This window comes from Sciurus vulgaris, assembly GCF_902686455.1.
Source record: "Sciurus vulgaris genome assembly, chromosome: 4".
In the NCBI taxonomy this organism is placed as follows: Eukaryota; Metazoa; Chordata; class Mammalia; order Rodentia; family Sciuridae; genus Sciurus; species Sciurus vulgaris.
The window spans coordinates 186,600,223-186,617,044 of NC_136464.1; the positions used below are offsets into that span (position 1 = coordinate 186,600,223).

At 61.3% G+C, this 16,822-nt stretch overlaps 1 protein-coding gene and 1 long non-coding RNA gene across 22 annotated transcripts in view; both read left to right on the forward strand.

The window, feature by feature from the left end:
* Positions 1–16,822, forward strand: part of MCF2L (MCF.2 cell line derived transforming sequence like) — a 150,769-nt gene that overhangs the window by 73,430 nt on the left and 60,517 nt on the right. The window contains exon 1 of one of the 21 annotated variants that reach the window (XM_079136721.1): positions 4,228–4,726. The exons of 19 other annotated variants lie outside the window; for them this stretch is intronic. In XM_079136721.1, coding sequence (XP_078992847.1) covers positions 4,654–4,726 — 73 coding nt within the window. In that variant the 5' untranslated portion in view covers positions 4,228–4,653. Of the gene's footprint in view, positions 1–4,227; positions 4,727–16,822 lie in introns of those variants that run through there. One more of the 21 variants, XM_079136711.1, reaches the window with a different exon arrangement.
* LOC306660150 lies at positions 9,027–13,121 on the forward strand. The gene is made up of 3 exons (XR_013763573.1): positions 9,027–9,604; positions 10,135–11,700; positions 11,769–13,121. It is a non-coding gene; the product is annotated as an uncharacterized lncRNA (long non-coding RNA).

Consider the following 16,822-nt stretch of genomic DNA (forward strand, 5'->3'; position numbering starts at 1 on the left):
AAGGGGCCATGGGAGACCCACTTCGTTCCGTCTAGCTTGTCATCAGCCCTGCAGGCAGGCAAGCCCTGTGACGTCCGCTGTGACCCCAGGGTCCGCAGTGCAGAGGAGCGGAGAGCCCGTGGCCTCATCTGGAGGTCAGGTGCGGCCATATTGGAGCGGATCCACCCCTGGACGGACACGCCCAGGCTGCTGCTCTTGTGGGCTGGACCACCTCGCAGCCGCCTCTCAGACACGTTGGTCTGTGTTTAATGTGACACTGGAGCTCCGTCCCTTGCACTGTGGATCTGGACCGACCGTGCTGCGCTTCCTCAGATAAGTAAGCTGCCTGGCCGGGAGCAGCTCCGGCCTCCCGGGGAGCGCAGGCAAGCCGCACGTAGGCTGGACCCCCTTTCCTCTGGGGAGAACGGGATTCGGCTCGGGCCTTCAGCTGGCAGGTGGGCAGGCGGGGGCATCTGCGGCTGCCACGGGGCCCTGCCCCTCGCCACTCCTTCTCGGGCCCCTTGGCCCCTCACCTTGGTCCTTCTCTTCGCCTGCACTGTGCTGCTGGTGGACCTCTGGGGCCCACGGGTCCAGACGCAGCGCCCCATCCGCTCCTCACTCTGGACAGCGTCTCGGCCAAGGGGCGTCCTTGCGGGAACTGAGCACCAAGGCTCCTGCCATGGCTTCCAGACCAAGACACCCATCGCTCGCCGCTGCAAGTCCGCACCGGGCGTCCCACAGGGAACGGCCTGCCGTTCTGGACATCGGGGACCCTGTGCCATCCTCCACCAGTGGGCTGCAGCCCCATGTGGTGGGGAACCTGGCCCCAGACCCTGCCGGCCCTGCGGCTGCGCCCTGGGCTGTGACCCAGGGTGGGCTCCTGGTGGCTCAGCTGCCCTCTGGGGGTCAGAAGTTGGTGGAGGGAGCGCTGCCCTGTGCCAGGGCTCTTCCTCCAGGCCCCAGAGCTGGCGCCTGGCCCGGGGGCTTCCTGGGCTGCTGCTCCAGCTCCCCACCCAGGGCTGAGCGAGGCTGGCATGCTCCTTCCTCAGCCTGCGTGCCAGGGGCCTGGGTGCCACCCAGGCTGCTTGTCACTAGGTGGGAGCAAACCCGTGGCCTGCAGTGAGGCCAGGGGAAAGCCCTCCCCCACAGTGTCTGAGAGGATGTGTTCTGGGGGCCGCGGTGGCCCAGTGAGCTTCGGGGCCCGTGGTTGCTGGCACAAGTGAGGCCTAAGACCTTGGGCGCACGTTGTGTGGGGTCAACATGCCGCCCAGACACTTCACCAGGCCGCTGAGCGTCAAGGAGGAGCACAGAAGGGGCTCCACAGACAAGTTCACTCACACATCCCTACTGGCCAACAGGTCAGTGCTCACTGCCCACTGTCAACACGTGGCTCTGGTGCTGGGTCCATAGCAGAGGCTAACAAGGACTGAGCTTGGCCTCATGGTGTCAGTTCTGCTAAGGAACTGCACCCTCATAGCAGGCAGCCAGCAGTAAAGACAGGAGGTGCAGAGAGTGGGGAGCCAGGACAGGAGCAGACTGCCCTCGGGAAGGTGACCTCGAGGGAGGACAGAGCAGCAGCCCTGTGGTGTGGGCAGGACCTGCCCAGATGGAGTTCAGTATTGTTTTTGAAGTGTTTTCCTCCTAACAGAGAGGACAAAGATGGAACTAATGTCCACACCCTCAGACCTGGACTTCATGGGGCAGAGTGGTGCTAGTGTCCACACCTCCGGATCTGGTCCTTCTCTGCAGGACAGTTGGTGTCGGCTCCACGCTTACTGTTGGGGTCTTTCTTCATCTCAGTACTCAGGCATTTGATTCCCTTCCAGTGACCCACCTTGAGTGTGCCATGGCCCTGGAACGACCCTGGTCCAGGTTGCCCTGTGTCCTAGGTACACAGCTTGTAGAAGAAACCTGTGAGTCGGGCTTGCCACTGTGGAATGTGACATTGTTTAATATTGAAGGGTCAGCCAGGAGCCTAGCCGTGGCTGACCGGGAGGGAGGGGGTCATCCCTGGATGAGGCGAGAGTGCTGTGCTGTCTGAGGCTGCTGGCCAGAGGTTAGACCTTCAACCTTGATTGCTGGGCAGTAATCTGGAAAGGCTCTGAAGTGCCAGGGAGGGAGGGACCAGACCTTAGTGGGCCCCGCAGGAGCGGCTGTCTCAAGCGCAAGTGGGAAGCAATGAGGAGGCCGTCACTGAAGAGCGCCGGAGTGTGCTGCATCCTCGGGTGCGTGGCTCCGCCGTGCACTGGGGCTGGCTCCCAGGACTGTCACTGGGGCAGGACGACCGTGTGACATGTCGGCCTTTCCAGGACAAGGCCAGCCTCCCTGCTGCCTGTGTGGCCACAGGCTCTGCACTGTGCCGTCTTCTCTGTGGCCACGTCCACTGCTCAGTGAACCTGTGGGCATCTGCCTGCCATGGCCCTGCAGACCCAAGGTCCTTCACACACTGCAGTCTTGGTGTGAGGAGAAGGGTGGCTGGGGACGTGCAGAGCCTGGGAGGAAGGGTCAGTGGTGGCGCTGGCCGGGTTCATAGATTGTGCTGTGTCCCAGCACCTCTCCTTGGCCGAAGGACGCCTGGAGCTCCTCGCTACCCTGTGTGGGAACCGTCTTCCAGCACTCGTGCGTGTCCGTGCCGTGTCAGTGCCTGAAGCCACTCTACCTCACTGTCCCTCCAGGGCTGCACAGTTCGCTGGCAGGGCCCAGCAGGGGAAGGGGGCGTGGGCCTTTGGAAGTCTCCATGGCAGGTGGCCTTCGGCAGCCTGGACCCCATCTCAGTGGGCTGCAGTGGGGGAAGGGTGTGCTCTGGGCCCACAAGCACCTGCGCCTGGTTTGAGTTTGGGGGACGCTGCACAAGCTGGGCACAGCAGCTGCTGCCAGCTCAGCTGTGATGGGCTCGTCTGCCACGGGGGGCACCTTGGTCTGCTGCAGCATCCCCGTGGTCACTCGTGCAGTGAGGTCACTGAGGAGGATCCGACTGAAGGCAGATGCTCCGTCAGCGGTGACCCAGCAGGGGCCGGGATCGGAACAGCGTGAGGGCGAGGGTGGCTCCCAGGGCTCCGGCACCGTGGTGACAGCCCCAGAGGACAGCCCGGCCCTGCAGCTCAGGGCTGCTCTGAGCTCCATTCTGGTGGCAGAAGGCAGGAGCAGGATTGCCAGGAAGCTCTTCTCAGCCAGACCTGCCGGGGCCAGCTCATGGCACGTGCCTGCCAGCCCAAGTCCAGGCCTGGAGGACACGTGGACTTGAGCGGAGGCAGCGAGTAACAAGGCACAGATGCCTGTGACCTCAGCAGGTGGCGGGCGTGGAGGCCAGAGAGGGGAGGCTCCCAGGGCTGAGGCAGCTGTGCAGCTGTTTCAGGGCACAGTGGAGCAGAGGCAGGCCTCACTCAGAGTCTGGCTTCACGCTGCTCATGGCAGAAATGGGGGCCTGGAGAGCAGAGGGAGGTGGGAGAGCCGAGGCCGTCCTTGGCCCTCTTGCCGGCCTGCAGCCACCACCCCAGGAGAGGGACCTCAGCGGCTGCCCCGAGGTGGGCCTGGGAAGCTCTGTTGTCTTGTGGTCTCGCCGTCCCACTGACCAGAGAAGGCAAGCTGGGCTTTCAGGCAAGGTGGCCCAGGGGCCCAAGGATGCAGCAGGATGCAGGTGGGGCTGCGCCTGGGCAGCTGGATCAAGTCGTCACCTCCTGGGCTTGCAGAGAGGACACCTGACCACACACCAGCCTGTGTGCGTCCACTAGGTGCCAGGAGGGAGGCTTGGGGTGGGGACCTGAGCACATGTGAGGGGGGGCAGTGGGGACTGGGCCGGCTGGGCCTCAGGGGCTGGGGCGTGGGGACAGCAGACAGCCCACGAAAACCCAGAGTCCCCACTGCTCAGGCCTGCTCCGTCCCACACTGGCGGCCACCCTGGTCCAGTGCTCCAGCTCGAAGGCCTCAGTCCTCGGTTTGCTGCCTGTGGTCCTTGGGCCCCCGCCTTGAGCCCACAGGAGGAGCAGAACACAGCTGCGCGTGCAGGTCCTTGGTGCCCACGGTGGCCGGGAGCCCTCGGGGGGCGGGTTTCGGGGTCAGGGTCCTGGTCCCCTTCTCCTGCGGCCCTCGCTCCGCAGGGCGAGCCGACGTCCCAGAGCCGCAGCCTGCACTCCGAGCTATGCGAGGCTCTTCCTGCAGACAGCTGGACGAGAAGAGCAGAAGCGGCTGCCCGCGCTCTGGCCCTCGCCTCCCAGGGGCGTCCAGGCAGAGGCCAGTCCTCCTTGGGACCCATGTTCCCTCAGGTGTCCCTGCTGGGACCTGGCGGAGGCGGGGCTCCTGCCGCTGGGGTCCCTGCGCCCTCGAACTGGTCCAGCAGAGGGACCTGGCTGAGTGTGGGGCCCGAGCAGGGAGGGTCCAGACAGGCAACGGGGAGCCCGAGCAGCTGCCAGCAGGGCTGGGCGGCGCCAGGATTTCAGCAGTGAAGCCCGCACAGCAGGATAAATGAGCCGCCGCGGGCTCCTTAATCAGGGACAGGAATCCGAGGCCCTGGGGGGAGCAGTCCGTGGCCCACAGAGGTCAGCTCTGCACAGCAGCCCCGGAGCCGCAAGTCCCCGCTCAGCAGCCAAGATGGAGTGCCGCTGTCCTCCTTTGTGTGTCCCGGCCAGGCGTTCTGGGAAGCAGGTCGCGGGTGCCTGACCCACGCGAGGTGACGGAATGACCTTAAGCCTGGTCTCCCTGCTGTCCCGGGACATCGCGGCTCTGTGGCTGGTACTGAAGACCCGCGCAGGTGTGTCTGGCTCCGCATTTTGTTTCGGGATGGGGAGGCTGCTGTGGAGACGTGGTGGGGACTGTGCGTGGGGAGGAGGCCAGGTGGTGACCTCTGGTGCTGGGCCTGGCAGAGCGATCAGCGTGCCCCCAGTCGGCCCGGGGCTCCCACACAAATCGCGCTGATGCAGGACTTCAGGGCAGCTCGGGAGGCGCTGGCCGTGGGCGGCAGCAGCTCCTTGGGGCGAGGGGTCTGGCTGCGCTGCCGCCCCCACCCTGAGTCCTTGTGAGCAGCAGTGGAGGTGCGGCCGCTGCTTCTCGAGGTGGGAGATAAATCCTTCCCTTGGGTTCCTTTGTTCAGGATCCTCCCAGACGCAATCCGCACGTGAAGGACGGCCCCAGGGTCTGCGGGTGCGGCCTGCCACTCCCTCCCTCTCAGGGACACCAAGCAGGGCTGTCCCACCGCTGGCCCCTCGATACTGGCACCAGATGGCCAGAGCCCAAGGATGGCGAGCTGACCGTGTCCTGGGGGCCTCTGTGGTCTCACATCAGGGCGCCCCAGCTCGGTCGGAGGGCGGTGCTTGTGAGATGGACACTGGCCCACTGTGACGTGGGCTTTGCAGCTGAGAGAACCGGCCCTGGAGGCGCGAGCAGAGCCCAGCTGCAGGAGAGGGAGCAAGGGCTGCAGAGCAGAATGGCCTGGCGGGTGTCGTGGTCACTGCTGAGGAAGGAAGAAGGCTCGCTTTGAAGGAATCTGCCACAGTCACGTTGTTTTAAGGGGGAACGATTCATGCTTTAGAACCACAGCCTCCTTTTATTATTTATCTTTTCAGTTGTCGATGGACCTTTTAATTTTATTTGTTTGTGTGCGGTGCTGAGAATGGAAGCCGGTGCCTCCCACTTTCTAGGCAAGGGTTCTACCGCCGAGCCCCGGCCCCTGCCCACAGGGTCGCGTTTTCCAGGGGATTCCTGCCAAGTGGTGATGCATAATTCATAAAATATTTTTGTGAATTTTAATAAATCAAACCTCAGCTACTCGTAACAACAAATAAACGTGAAAGTTCCTGATTTTGAAGCGAAGCGACTGAGTGTGGGAAGTGGCCCGTTACAGGGACTTCCCCGACAGGCGCCAGCAGAGCGCGGCCCCCTTGGTCGCTCGGGCTTAAACTTGGGGTGTGGTGCTTGCGTCTGGGGAGGGCAGCAGCCCAGCCAACGCGGGTCTCAGGACAGAGCCGTGGTCCCCAGGGAGGGCTTGCTCTGCGCCCGCATGGTGGCCTCTGGCCGGAACCCAGGCGTGGTGGTGGGCGGGGCCTGTGGGTGGGAGGCGTCCCTCCCCAGGTGCGTGGCCTGGCCCCAGGGCAGCGGGCAGCACCCTCTGGGCGGCCGGGGGGTTTTCCTCCTGGAGTGCGTTTCCGATCTTGCACATTGCCTGACGCCCTGGCGAATCGTCGCGCACCCTCGGTTTTAGGAGTCCATAAGCTCTCAGATGCACGTTCTGAGGAGTTGGGCGAAAGGCAGGCGGGGCTTTTCCTTGTTTCTAGCAACCGTTGTGTTTACCTGCCCCAGAGGTTCCTGTGGGGCTCACGAAGGCACAGCGGCGAGTGCTGGGGTGTGCGAGGTGCAGAGTCTGGGCAGAGCCCACGGCCATCTCACTCACCAGCCTGCCGTACACACCCAGGGCCCGGTGGAGCCCTGTTCCAGCTGGGCGGCAAGGCAGGCGGGCAGAGGCCCGAGGCTGGCCCGAAGCCGGAGCTGGGACAAGAGCCGTGTGGGGCTCCGTGGGCCCAGTCCACCTCCATGCTCCAGAGCCCTGAGAGAGGCAGGTCGCACTGCCCTCTCAGCCCAGCAGCTCCCTGTCATGAGCCCCCAATGAGGGAGGCCACAGGCGCGTCTGCTCGGAGGGCAAGCTGCCAGCCTGCCTGCCCTGCCCACGTCTGTCTGTCTGTCTTCTGTGTCTGTCTCCGTGGCCCTGCCTCCCGCTCCCTGTCTTGAACACACACACACATGGCTCTGGCGGCTGGCCTGCTTTGCTCAGCTCGCCCGTGAGCGCCATCCGTGCCTGGGCTGACCTTCCCTGTGGCCTCGTCCCCTGCCTTAGCGCCACCGCTGCCTGCACCATGGGCAGTGGCTGTGGCGCCTGGAGCCGTCCTCGGTCAGGGCTGCTCTGACCTCCTGCTTGTCTTCAGGTGTCCAGGCCGCGTGTGCTCGCGTGGCATGTCAGGGAGGGCTCTGGAGCTCTTGGGGTCCTGCCAGGGCCTGGTGGACGCAGGGGAGCCCCTCGGCCGTCCAGAGACGGGGCAGCTCGGTCTGCGTGTCTGCCAGCCAGTCTGCCTCACGACGGGCGGACTTGGCCTCTGCGGAGTCGCTCAGGTGCCTCCCCGCCCTCCCCGAGTCTTGTGGTTTCATGTTGACACATGGTCACTTCAGGACGGACAGAAAAGCAGGAGGGTCTCAGGAGTAGCTTTCCTTTCCTCACAGCCTGGGCTCATTTGGTGTGTGTGTGAGTAAATGTGTGTGTGCATGTGTGACGTGTGTGCATGTGGCGTGCGTGGGGCATGTGTGCATGTGGTGTGTGTATGTGCATGTGGCATGTGTGTGGTACCTGTGTGCATGTGGGTGGGTGGTGTGTATGTGACATGTGATGTATGTGTGCATGTGTGCAGGTGGCGTGTGTGGGGCATGTGTGTCTGTGTAAGGTGTGCAAAGTGTGTGGTGTGTGTGCATGTGTGGCATGTGTGTGACATGGGTGATGCGTGTGTGCATGTGGCACGTGTGTGGTGTGTGTATGCATGTCGTGTGTGTGATGTGTGTACGTGCATGTGGTGTCTGTGTGTGGTACCTGTGTGCATGTGGCATGTGTGTGCATGTGGTGTGTGTAATGTGTGTATGAGCATGTGCTGTGTGGTACCTGTGTGCATGTGGTGTGTGGCATGTGTGTGACTTGAGTGATGTGCGTGTGCATGTGTAGTGTGTATATGTGTGACGTGTACATGTGGCGTATGTGTGGCATGTGTGTTTGTGTGAGGTGTGTGGTATGTGTACATATGTGGCATGTGTGTGACATGGGTGATGTATGTGTGCATGCAGCATGTGTGTGACGTAAGCACGTGGTGTGTGTGATGTGTGTATGTGCATGTGGCGTGTGTGTGGTACCTATGAGCATGTGGTGTGTGTGGCGTGTGTGTGACATATGTATGTGTGTGTGCATGTGTGGCATGTATGGGACATGTGATGTGTGACATGTGTGCAGGTGGCGTGTGTGGGGCATTTGTGTTTGTGTGAGGTGTGTGAGGTATGTGTGGTGTACCTGTGTGGTGTGTGTGTGACATGGGTGATGTGTGTGTGTGTATGGCATGTGTGTGGCATGTGTATGCATGTGTGTGATGTGTGTATGTGCATGTGGAGTGTGTATGTGGTACCTGTGTGCATGGGGTGTGTGTGCATATATGACGTGTGTGCTTATGATGTGTGTGATGTGTATGTGTACATGACTTTGTGACATGTGTTTGCATGTGGCATGTGGCGTGTGTGTGTGGCATGTACGCCATCCCTGCCTGTTCTGTGCTGTTCCTTGGAACATCAGCACTGCAGAAATCCCAGGCAGACGTGGGACTGCAGAAATAAGACTGGTAAGCTGCCGGCATGCGTAGCCTCCGGGCCTGGCCCGCGCCGTCTCGCTAGCACACCCGGGATCCTGCGTTCACCAGGTCTTGCCTTCTGGTCCACTCCTCATTGCACAGAAGATACGTGGCCAGCCCTCTGAGCAGGGCTGATGTTTGCTGTACCTGCAGCCCCATCCTCTGAGCCTCTGAAGGGGACAGTGCTGTGTCCCGTGGATGGAGGCGTGGATGAAGAGTCCAGTCCCTGTGCGTGACACACAGAGGCAGGGTGCCTGCTTGCTGGGCCCGTGAGGGGTGCTGTGGGGAGCAGAGCCCATGCCATCTGCCCGCTGCCTGGAGCTGTGACGTTGCAGGAGGCTCTTCCATTTCTGGCTGTGAGGGAGCTGCTCTCCTCCAGGGACCTGGGGCCTTGAGCATTGTTTGAGGATCAAGGGGCCCCAGCAGAAAGACAGCAGGGCCACAGAGTCGGGAGGGAGTGCCAGGGCTTGGCCACCTGTGTGGCGTCTGCTGGCATGGCCATTTCGAAAATGTCTGGAGGTTCTTAAAACCACGAGAAGGAAGCCCACATGTGATCCAGCAACAGCCCGATGGCTTTACATCCAAAGGGACGGGGACCAGTGACTGGAGAGAGGCCTGCCTCACCCTTAGTTCACTGCAGAACCTCCACACAGCCACACATGGAACGAGCGAGGTGTCCATCACGGAGGCCAAGGCGGGAGACAGCAGGTGGCCCTGGCAGCCATGTTGGGGAGGTCAGTGCTGGAACACGTGGGCCTCATGCATCCACTTGCTCAGCATGATGGCCTTTGCTTCCCAGGGCTCATGTGACCCTTGGCTACTGAAGACCCTCAGGGTCTGTGCTGAGGAATACTCCTCACAGGGGCAGCTGGCTGTCGCTCACCTTCCTGCTCAGCTGCCCCTCGTGCAGTGAATGCCCTGAACTGCTGTGCACAACACCCTCCCAACACCAGGGCCCTGGAGAAGGCCCAGATCCCTAGTGGGCAAGGGAGGCAGCCACCCTGGGTGGGGCAGGCTGTGAACCCCATGGGCTCTGACCAGCCAGGCACAGGCCTGGTGTTCAAGCTGCAGGAGATGCAGGACCTCCACGGGGTGCCTCTGAGCAACCTATAGCTGTCTGGTCCCGGCAGCACATTCAGACATCTGCCCTCCGGCCTCTTCACATTCTCAAAGCAGACTCGCAAGGGCTTGGTTCGCAGCGAGTACCTTATGGTGATTTAGTGAGAAAGGTGAAGTCCTAGCTTCTGTAAAATGAGAGATAGGTGCTCCTGGTAATGAGAGATAGGTGCTCCTGGTAATGAGACAGGTACTCCTGGTAATGAGATAGGTGCTCCTGGTAATGAGAGATAGGTGCTCGTGGTAATGAGATAGGTGCTCCTGGTAATGAGAGATAGGTGCTCCTGGTAATGAGATAGGTGCTCCTGGTAATGAGATAGGTGCTCCTGGTAATGAGAGATAGGTGCTCCTGGTAATGAGTGATAGGTGCTCCTGGTAATGAGATAGGTGTTCCTGGTAATGAGAGATAGGTGCTCCTGGTAATGAGATAGGTGTTCCTGGTAATGAGTGATAGGTGCTCCTGGTAATGAGATAGGTGCTCCTGGTAATGAGCGATAGGTGTTCCTGGTAATGAGATAGGTGCTCCTGGTAATGAGAGATAGGTGTTCCTGGTAACGAGAGATAGGTGCTCGTGGTAACGAGTGATAGGTGCTCCTGGTAATGAGATAGGTGCTTCTGGTAATGAGATAGGTGCTCCTGGTAATGAGAGTTAGGTGCTCCTGGTAATGAGAGTTAGGTGCTCCTGGTAATGAGCGATAGGTGCTCCTGGTAATGAGCGATAGGTGCTCCTGGTAATGAGAGATAGGTGTTCCTGGTAACGAGAGATAGGTGCTCGTGGTAACGAGCGATAGGTGCTCCTGGTAATGAGTGATAGGTGCTCACGGAGCGCAGGGAGTGGTCCAGAGCAGGCGAGGGCGGCAGTGTGCCATGCCCTGGTACCCTGAGCACCAGCGCCTCAAGTCGCCGTGCCTGGGACCACTTGGTGCCCTACCCGGAAGACTGACTCGGAGAGTGGGGGAGAGGAGTGTCATGCCAGTGGTGGAGGAACTTCTGCAGCCCCCGAGGGCGCTGGCTGAGGTGCCCCAGGCCAGAGACCAGCTTCAGCCGTGAGAGGCATTCCTGTTGGGCCTCCCACTCCCCAGGGCAGAGCTCAGCCTGGCCTCGGACCCTTCAGGGCACATGAGGAGGGGGCCTGGGCTCTGGGCTGTCCCTCCATGGTGCCCATGTGCCTGTGACGCTGCAGCGCTGAATGTGGGTGCAGGGGTGGGCTGGCCCCGCAAGGGCAGCCTATGCCCCCGTCTCCTGAAGGGTGAGGTGCAGCTGGAGGGCTGGCCTGCCCCACAGAGGCCTGTGTGGACACCTGGTGCTGTCCAGGAGGTGAGAAGGGCCTCTCCATCTCCCAGTGACCTGCTGACACAGGAGTGGTACAGTCGGTGGTTGAGGTGTCCTGTGTAGTGTCTTCCGGAGGGCAGGGTGCTGAGTGCGTGCCCCCACCTGCACAGGTGATGGAGAGAGGTTCCTGCTCGGAAACCACAACTCTAGCTGGAGTCTCCTGGGAAGCCAAGGGTACTCTGGAGACGGGAGTGCAGGAGGCAGGAGGTGGCAGGGCAGGGCAGGGCCTGGGCCTGGGTCCTGCCCCACTTGCCCACCTTCTGGTGCCTTCTTTCTTCCTGAGTCTGGTGCTCCTGTGGCAGCTGCATATCAGGTACACGGGCACCTCCCTGACCTGGGGGACACTGGTCCTGCAGGGCTCAGGTTCTGCCATATTCTTCTGAGGCTCCTGAAAAGCACAGAGAACACTCTGAAGCAAGCTTGTGATTCTGCCCTCAGCCAGGCCTCACTGACTGGTCCTCGACCCAGGGACGACCTTCCACTTCTCGCCCAGCTGTTGTTCCACCACAAAGTGGGGCCTGTGGGGCCTGGGTTGAGAGTGAGCGGCTTTTCTCTAGGCTCACACGTTGGTGTCCTGATTAGCCAGGAGTGTCTCCTTGACGCTCCCATCTGCAGCTGTGTGTTTTCAAAATCGGACTCCAGATTGTGTGTCTCCTGTCACCTCTTCCCCTGGGTTAGAGAGAGCAGAGGGGTGAGGCCATCAGCCAGAACCCTACAGGACAGCCCACTTAGAGGGACAGACAGGCAGTGATGGCAATTGAGGCCAGGCCTGGAGCCCTTGAGGCAGTGAGGCCAGACCCTGGGCTGTGCAGCCAGACCCAAGGCAGTATGAGGCAGGACTGTGCACCAGAGTGGAGCCAGAGCAGGAGGACCAGAAGACCCACTCACTCCTGGACCTCAGAGCCTGAAGGTGGAGTGGGGGCCCTGAGAGACCCACTCTGGGCCTCAGGAGCCCAAAGGTGGAGCAGGAGCCCAAAGATGGAGCAGGACTCCCAAGAGACCCACTCCTGGACCTCAGGAGCCCGAAGGTGGAGCAGGAGCCCTGACAGACCCACTCCTGGACCTCAGGAGCCCGAAGGTGGAGCAGGAGCCCTGACAGACCCACTCCTGGACCTCAGGAGCCGAAGGTGGAGAAGGAGGCCCCAGAGATCCACCTTGTTTGCCCACCACTAAGGATGGGCTGAGGACATTGTGGCTTAGAGTGACCTGAATATAAAAGGCTCTCTGGGCACAGCAAACCTACAGAGTGGCCCAGCATGGTTTAGTGCAGGAGGTTCATGGCCCTCGGTGTGGGCAAAGTGGGAGCCTGGGGGTCCTCCTGGCCTGGTCTAGAAGAGGGAGAATGGGGCAGAGGTGGGGTGACAGTGCTCAGTGGCCATTCGCCAGGAACAGCCCAAGGCTTGAGGACAACTTGGTCTAGTACCTACTGGTGAGGCCTCAGGAGTACAGGCAACAGTGCTGGGACCTCCTCCACTGACCTTCAGGCTCGGGAATCGTCAGGGGTCCTGGTGTTCATGGCCTGCAGGGCCACCGAGTGGCCTGTCGGGAGGTGGAGGCAGAGCAGGGCTTCACAGGTCACCTGGCGCATCGCAGTTCGGTACCAGGTGGGCAGCCCTCCCACCAAGAGGCCTGTGGCCAGCACCTCCAGTGCCCAGAGCGCACACTCTCCGGCTTCCTGTGGGGAGCTCAGACCCTCAGCCTGTCCAACCCCGTGTCTCAAGCTGGTGAGGATCACGGCTCCGCCGGGCTATCCTGGTTCTGATTCTTGGGGCGTCCAGCCTGTTCCATCCCCCTCTTTCTGTCACGACTCCTCGGTGCACACCCCTGTGCCCATGCCATTCTGTGGGCAGAGCGCCGGCCTCCTGTCTCCTGCCTTCGCAGGGCTGCCCTGCCGCTGCCCAAGTGCCTGGCCTGCACCTCCGCAGGGAACCCACCCCGCCCTGGGCCCTCCTCCTCCTTCTGGGTGTGGAACAGAGCCAGAAAAATGCCCAGAAAGGACCAGAGGGCAGAGGTGGTCCACCTAAGTGTTCAGGGAAGGATGGGTCAGGAAGCAGCAGGACAGAGGTGCTGGGCACAGACCAGGCAGTGGTGGCCGTCCATCGAGGGCATCAGTAGCTGTTGAATATCCACCATGCGCCAGACTCCAGCCTGCACGCTCGCTCTCAGGGTGTGCATGCCACCTAGAGGCAGGGACACAATTGTCCCAGATCACAGAGAAGAGACTGGCTCAGAGAGGCCAAGAAGCTTGCCAGGGTCACTGAGCTCCTGACGGCTGGGCCAGGACTCGCACCCAGACCCCGTGGTTCCCCTCACTGGCTGCCAGGCCTCTGGTGCACTTCCCAGGAACGGGGGTGCAGGACAGAGGGAAAGCAGCCCTGTTCCAGCCGCAGTGGCCACAGTGCTTTGCAGCCCGGAGGCACCGTGCAGCCCACAGAGCTGAAAGGGCATCTGCAGGGACTTGCTGGTGCTGTCCTGCGTCCTCAGCGTCCTCCTGAGGTGGAGCCTGGCATGCCACACCCTGCACCTCCCTGCTCCCGAGATGCAGGGCCCAGCTCTCCTGTCCCTGGGCGTCCTCCTTTCTGCCTGTGACAGAGACAACTAAAGACAAAACCACGGGAATGGACACCTGACCCCCTTGCCACAAGATAAGGGATGCACAGAACAGCTGTCCCGGAGGCCCCGGCAGCCACCCGTGCTGTGGCCCGTGCCGAGGAAGCTATGCGGAGGCCCCAGATGCCCAGCTCTCCATCCTCGGTTGCTCAAGCTTTATCCATGCCTCTGTCAGAAATGCCCCATTAGCCTCTCTACTCTCTACACCCCACCCCAGCAAGTCCCCAGCTGGGAGTCTTCAGGCTGGCCGTCCATTGCCCCTTCCTTGACTGGCATAGAATCACCATAGCCATTGCTGTGTGACTTCCAGCAAGTCTCCCAGTCTCTCTGTGCCTTGGTTTACTCATCTGAGAAGTGGGATGCTTATGTCCCTCCTGGGTGATTGTGACAGTTAAACTCAGTGATATGTGGTGGTAGTTTTGCTGTGGCTGCTGTTTCTACTGCTGTCAAAGATTTCCTGTGTGAGCCAGTTAGGAAGCTGCTGTAGCCAGCTGAAGTCCAAGCATCTCACTCCTCCAGTGAAGCCAGCGGCACGGAGCAGGGGTCTGAAGCTGTTGGCTTTGGCAGGCTTCTTGATCTAGCTTTCCCCTAAACTGCTCCAGGCGGGGTGGGTGGGTCTCAGTGTCCCTGTAAGGCTGGTCCTCCTTGTGGTGAGCACTAGCTGGTCATCCGGGCACTCACTGTGACTCGTGGGGCTGCTCTGAAGCCACCCTGCCCCAGGACGAGGCCGGAGTTTGAGGGAGGGCTTCTCGCAGGAGGCGGATCTGCGGTGACTCTGCGTGGGCCTGACAGCCGGGGACTGCAGCCTCGCCCCAGGGAGCCACAGCCAGGCCACAGCTGGCAGGCGGCCAGGGCACAGCTGCTCCGACCCTCCTGGGGTGGGGCAGGATGGGGCCTGGCAGAGCGAGTCTTCGAGGTGCCCCAGAGCCTGTGAGCAGAGTGGCTGGCCGGGTCCGACCGTGGCGTAGACCGAGGGTGTGACTGCAGCTGGCGTCTACCACGTCCCTCCTGCAGTTGCCGAGCAGGAAGAACATGGTGGGCGTCCTGTGCAGTGGGTTCCAGACGCTGCCCTTGGAGAAATGGTTTCTAGCTTCGAAACCAACACATGGTGTGGTGTGACCCCAAGCCTGGTGTGGTGTGTGTCCAGGGCTGGCTGGGTGTGTGGGGGACAGCAAGGCCCTGCTGAACCACTCTCAGGCCCTGCTAAGTCAGGTGTGGGTGCTGGGTCCTTGCCTACCTCAGGAAGGCCTAAGTTGACCCTGACCTGGGCATCAGTATCCCTGGGCCTCAGCTTGGGAACCCCTGCATCAAGGGTTGATGTGGCCAGCAGATCAGAACGTGCTCTGGGCGTCCACATGAGGCTGGGGGTTTCTGCACCGCTCCTGGGCCTGGGCTCTGGGTGGTCCTCACGTGCAGGAGTTGGAGGCCCTGGTCTGTGCTAGGTGGCCTAGGATGTGGGTCTGGAGGCCAGAGGACACCTGAGCACGAGGCCAGCGTGCCTGCCCTGCACAGGCCTGAGCACCTGCTCCTCAGCCTGGCGCCAATGGCCCACAGCAGGCCAGGGGCTGGACCAGCACTCCCCAGGGGCTGGACTCCTCTACCTCTGCCAAGCCATGCATCTGCAACCCCCGTGGTGAGCTGCTTTTCCCTCTGAGTTCTTTCTTTGAAATTTTGTAAGGGTTTACTTTCCAGGTCAAGAGAAAAGAGAATACTTGGTGACTAAGTGAGTTAAGTTGCTGTGTATGTGAACAAAACACTTATATCTCATATAATCACAAATGACTCACTAAAAATACTTGGATTAAAAATGGGGAAATCTGCTAGCAAGTCAGGACAGACCTCAAATGCCCTGAGTGGACAATCGGGGCCCTTCGGCATTAACAGGTAGGAGTGTGGACGTCCTCACGGCTGCAGGGCCAGGCACACTGCTTTGACGCCTATGGCCTCAGGCATCGCCTTGCCACGGATAAATGGTACCCCCTTGCAGCCTCCCTTTCTTCTTTGTGCGCCTGTCTGTGCACTCTGCCCCTGGGGACCCTCACAGTGGGCCAGCTAGAGCAGGTCTCACCGGATGGCAGTGACGTCATCCCTTTGACCCTCAACCCTGGACTTGAAAAGATGCAACTGTTCCATTTGATTGACAGCAGGCAAAGGCCCTCAGGGACGGGCCTCTTGCCAGATATAAATGAGAGGGGCAATTAGCAAATCCTAGACTTCCTGTGCGGCCTGAGGCTCCTTCCCCCACCGCCTGTGCAGGGAGCCTTTCTTCTACCCTTCTGTCCATCCACTGTGTCCCTCTGAGCGAGGCCAGGGCTCTGACCCAGGTCACCAGCAGGGAGGACTCAGTTTCCCCGCCCAGATCCAGGGAGGCTCCTCCAGGGATCCACCCCCAAGATGTTACCCACCTGTGCCCGCCTGGGCTCAGGCCCACCTGGCCGTAAGGTGCCATGGCTCCTTGCCACCTGCCTTCTTGGCCACTGGTGGCAAAGTGAAGGGTCAGAATTCCCCTGAGTGGACAGGAGTGTGCAAGGTGCTGCCCAGACAGGCCACTTGGCCTCCAGGTGAAGCCGCGGTGCTGGAGGCTAGGGAGGAGGGCCCTCCCCGCGCAGTGAGGCCCTGCAGGACGTGGAGCAGCTGCTTTGTGTGGATAAAGCCTAGCAGTTGGGGGCCCCACAGTCCTATCTGGATTGAACTGGTCCTGGACCCCTCAGCTGGGGCATGGCCCCCTGGGCTGGAGAGGGCACGAGGGCAGCCTTCCCAGGTGGCGCTTGGAGAGCCAGGGAAGTGTAGTGTCAGGTCTGATGCCCCTGGCTGGCCACCCCTTCCCCCTGAACCTCGATGCCCAGGGACCCAGTGGGACACGGCCTGTGGAGCAGGAGAAGGTCCTGAACCCAGCCTCTCCACCTGCCGGCCCCTGGGCCTCCCGGGCTTCTGTCAGTGGTGGGGTCAGTGTAGGGGTCCTTGCTGGCCAACGGTGTTTGTGCCACCAGCCTATAAGAGCTCTGAGGGCCACCTGCCTGAACTTTGACCAAGTGGACAGCTGAGCGGCCTCTTCCTGCCCCAGGCAGTGTGGTGTCAGGAGCAGGGGTCACTTGGTGTGTCTCCATGGTGCTCTTCTGAGCCTCCTGCCCACACGCCAAAGCCCAGAGAAGGAGCTCGAAGTCCTCTCTCCACCAAGTGCAGACTGCCCGCAATTCTTGAGTGGACACAGGGATTAGAAAGGCAAGAGGCCTTCAGTGAGCTGAAAGAGGTGCCCACCACCCTCCCTGCCCCAGAGCCTCTGCCCACAGGCTTGAGAGCAAGGAAGCTGAAGCCTCCTTGGTTACCCTCAGCATCCTGCAGACCAGCCAGTGATGGGGAACAGTATGGCTGGCCTCTATCTGCTGATGTGCAGGTCCCCTGGGGCCGACAGAGCCCAGCCA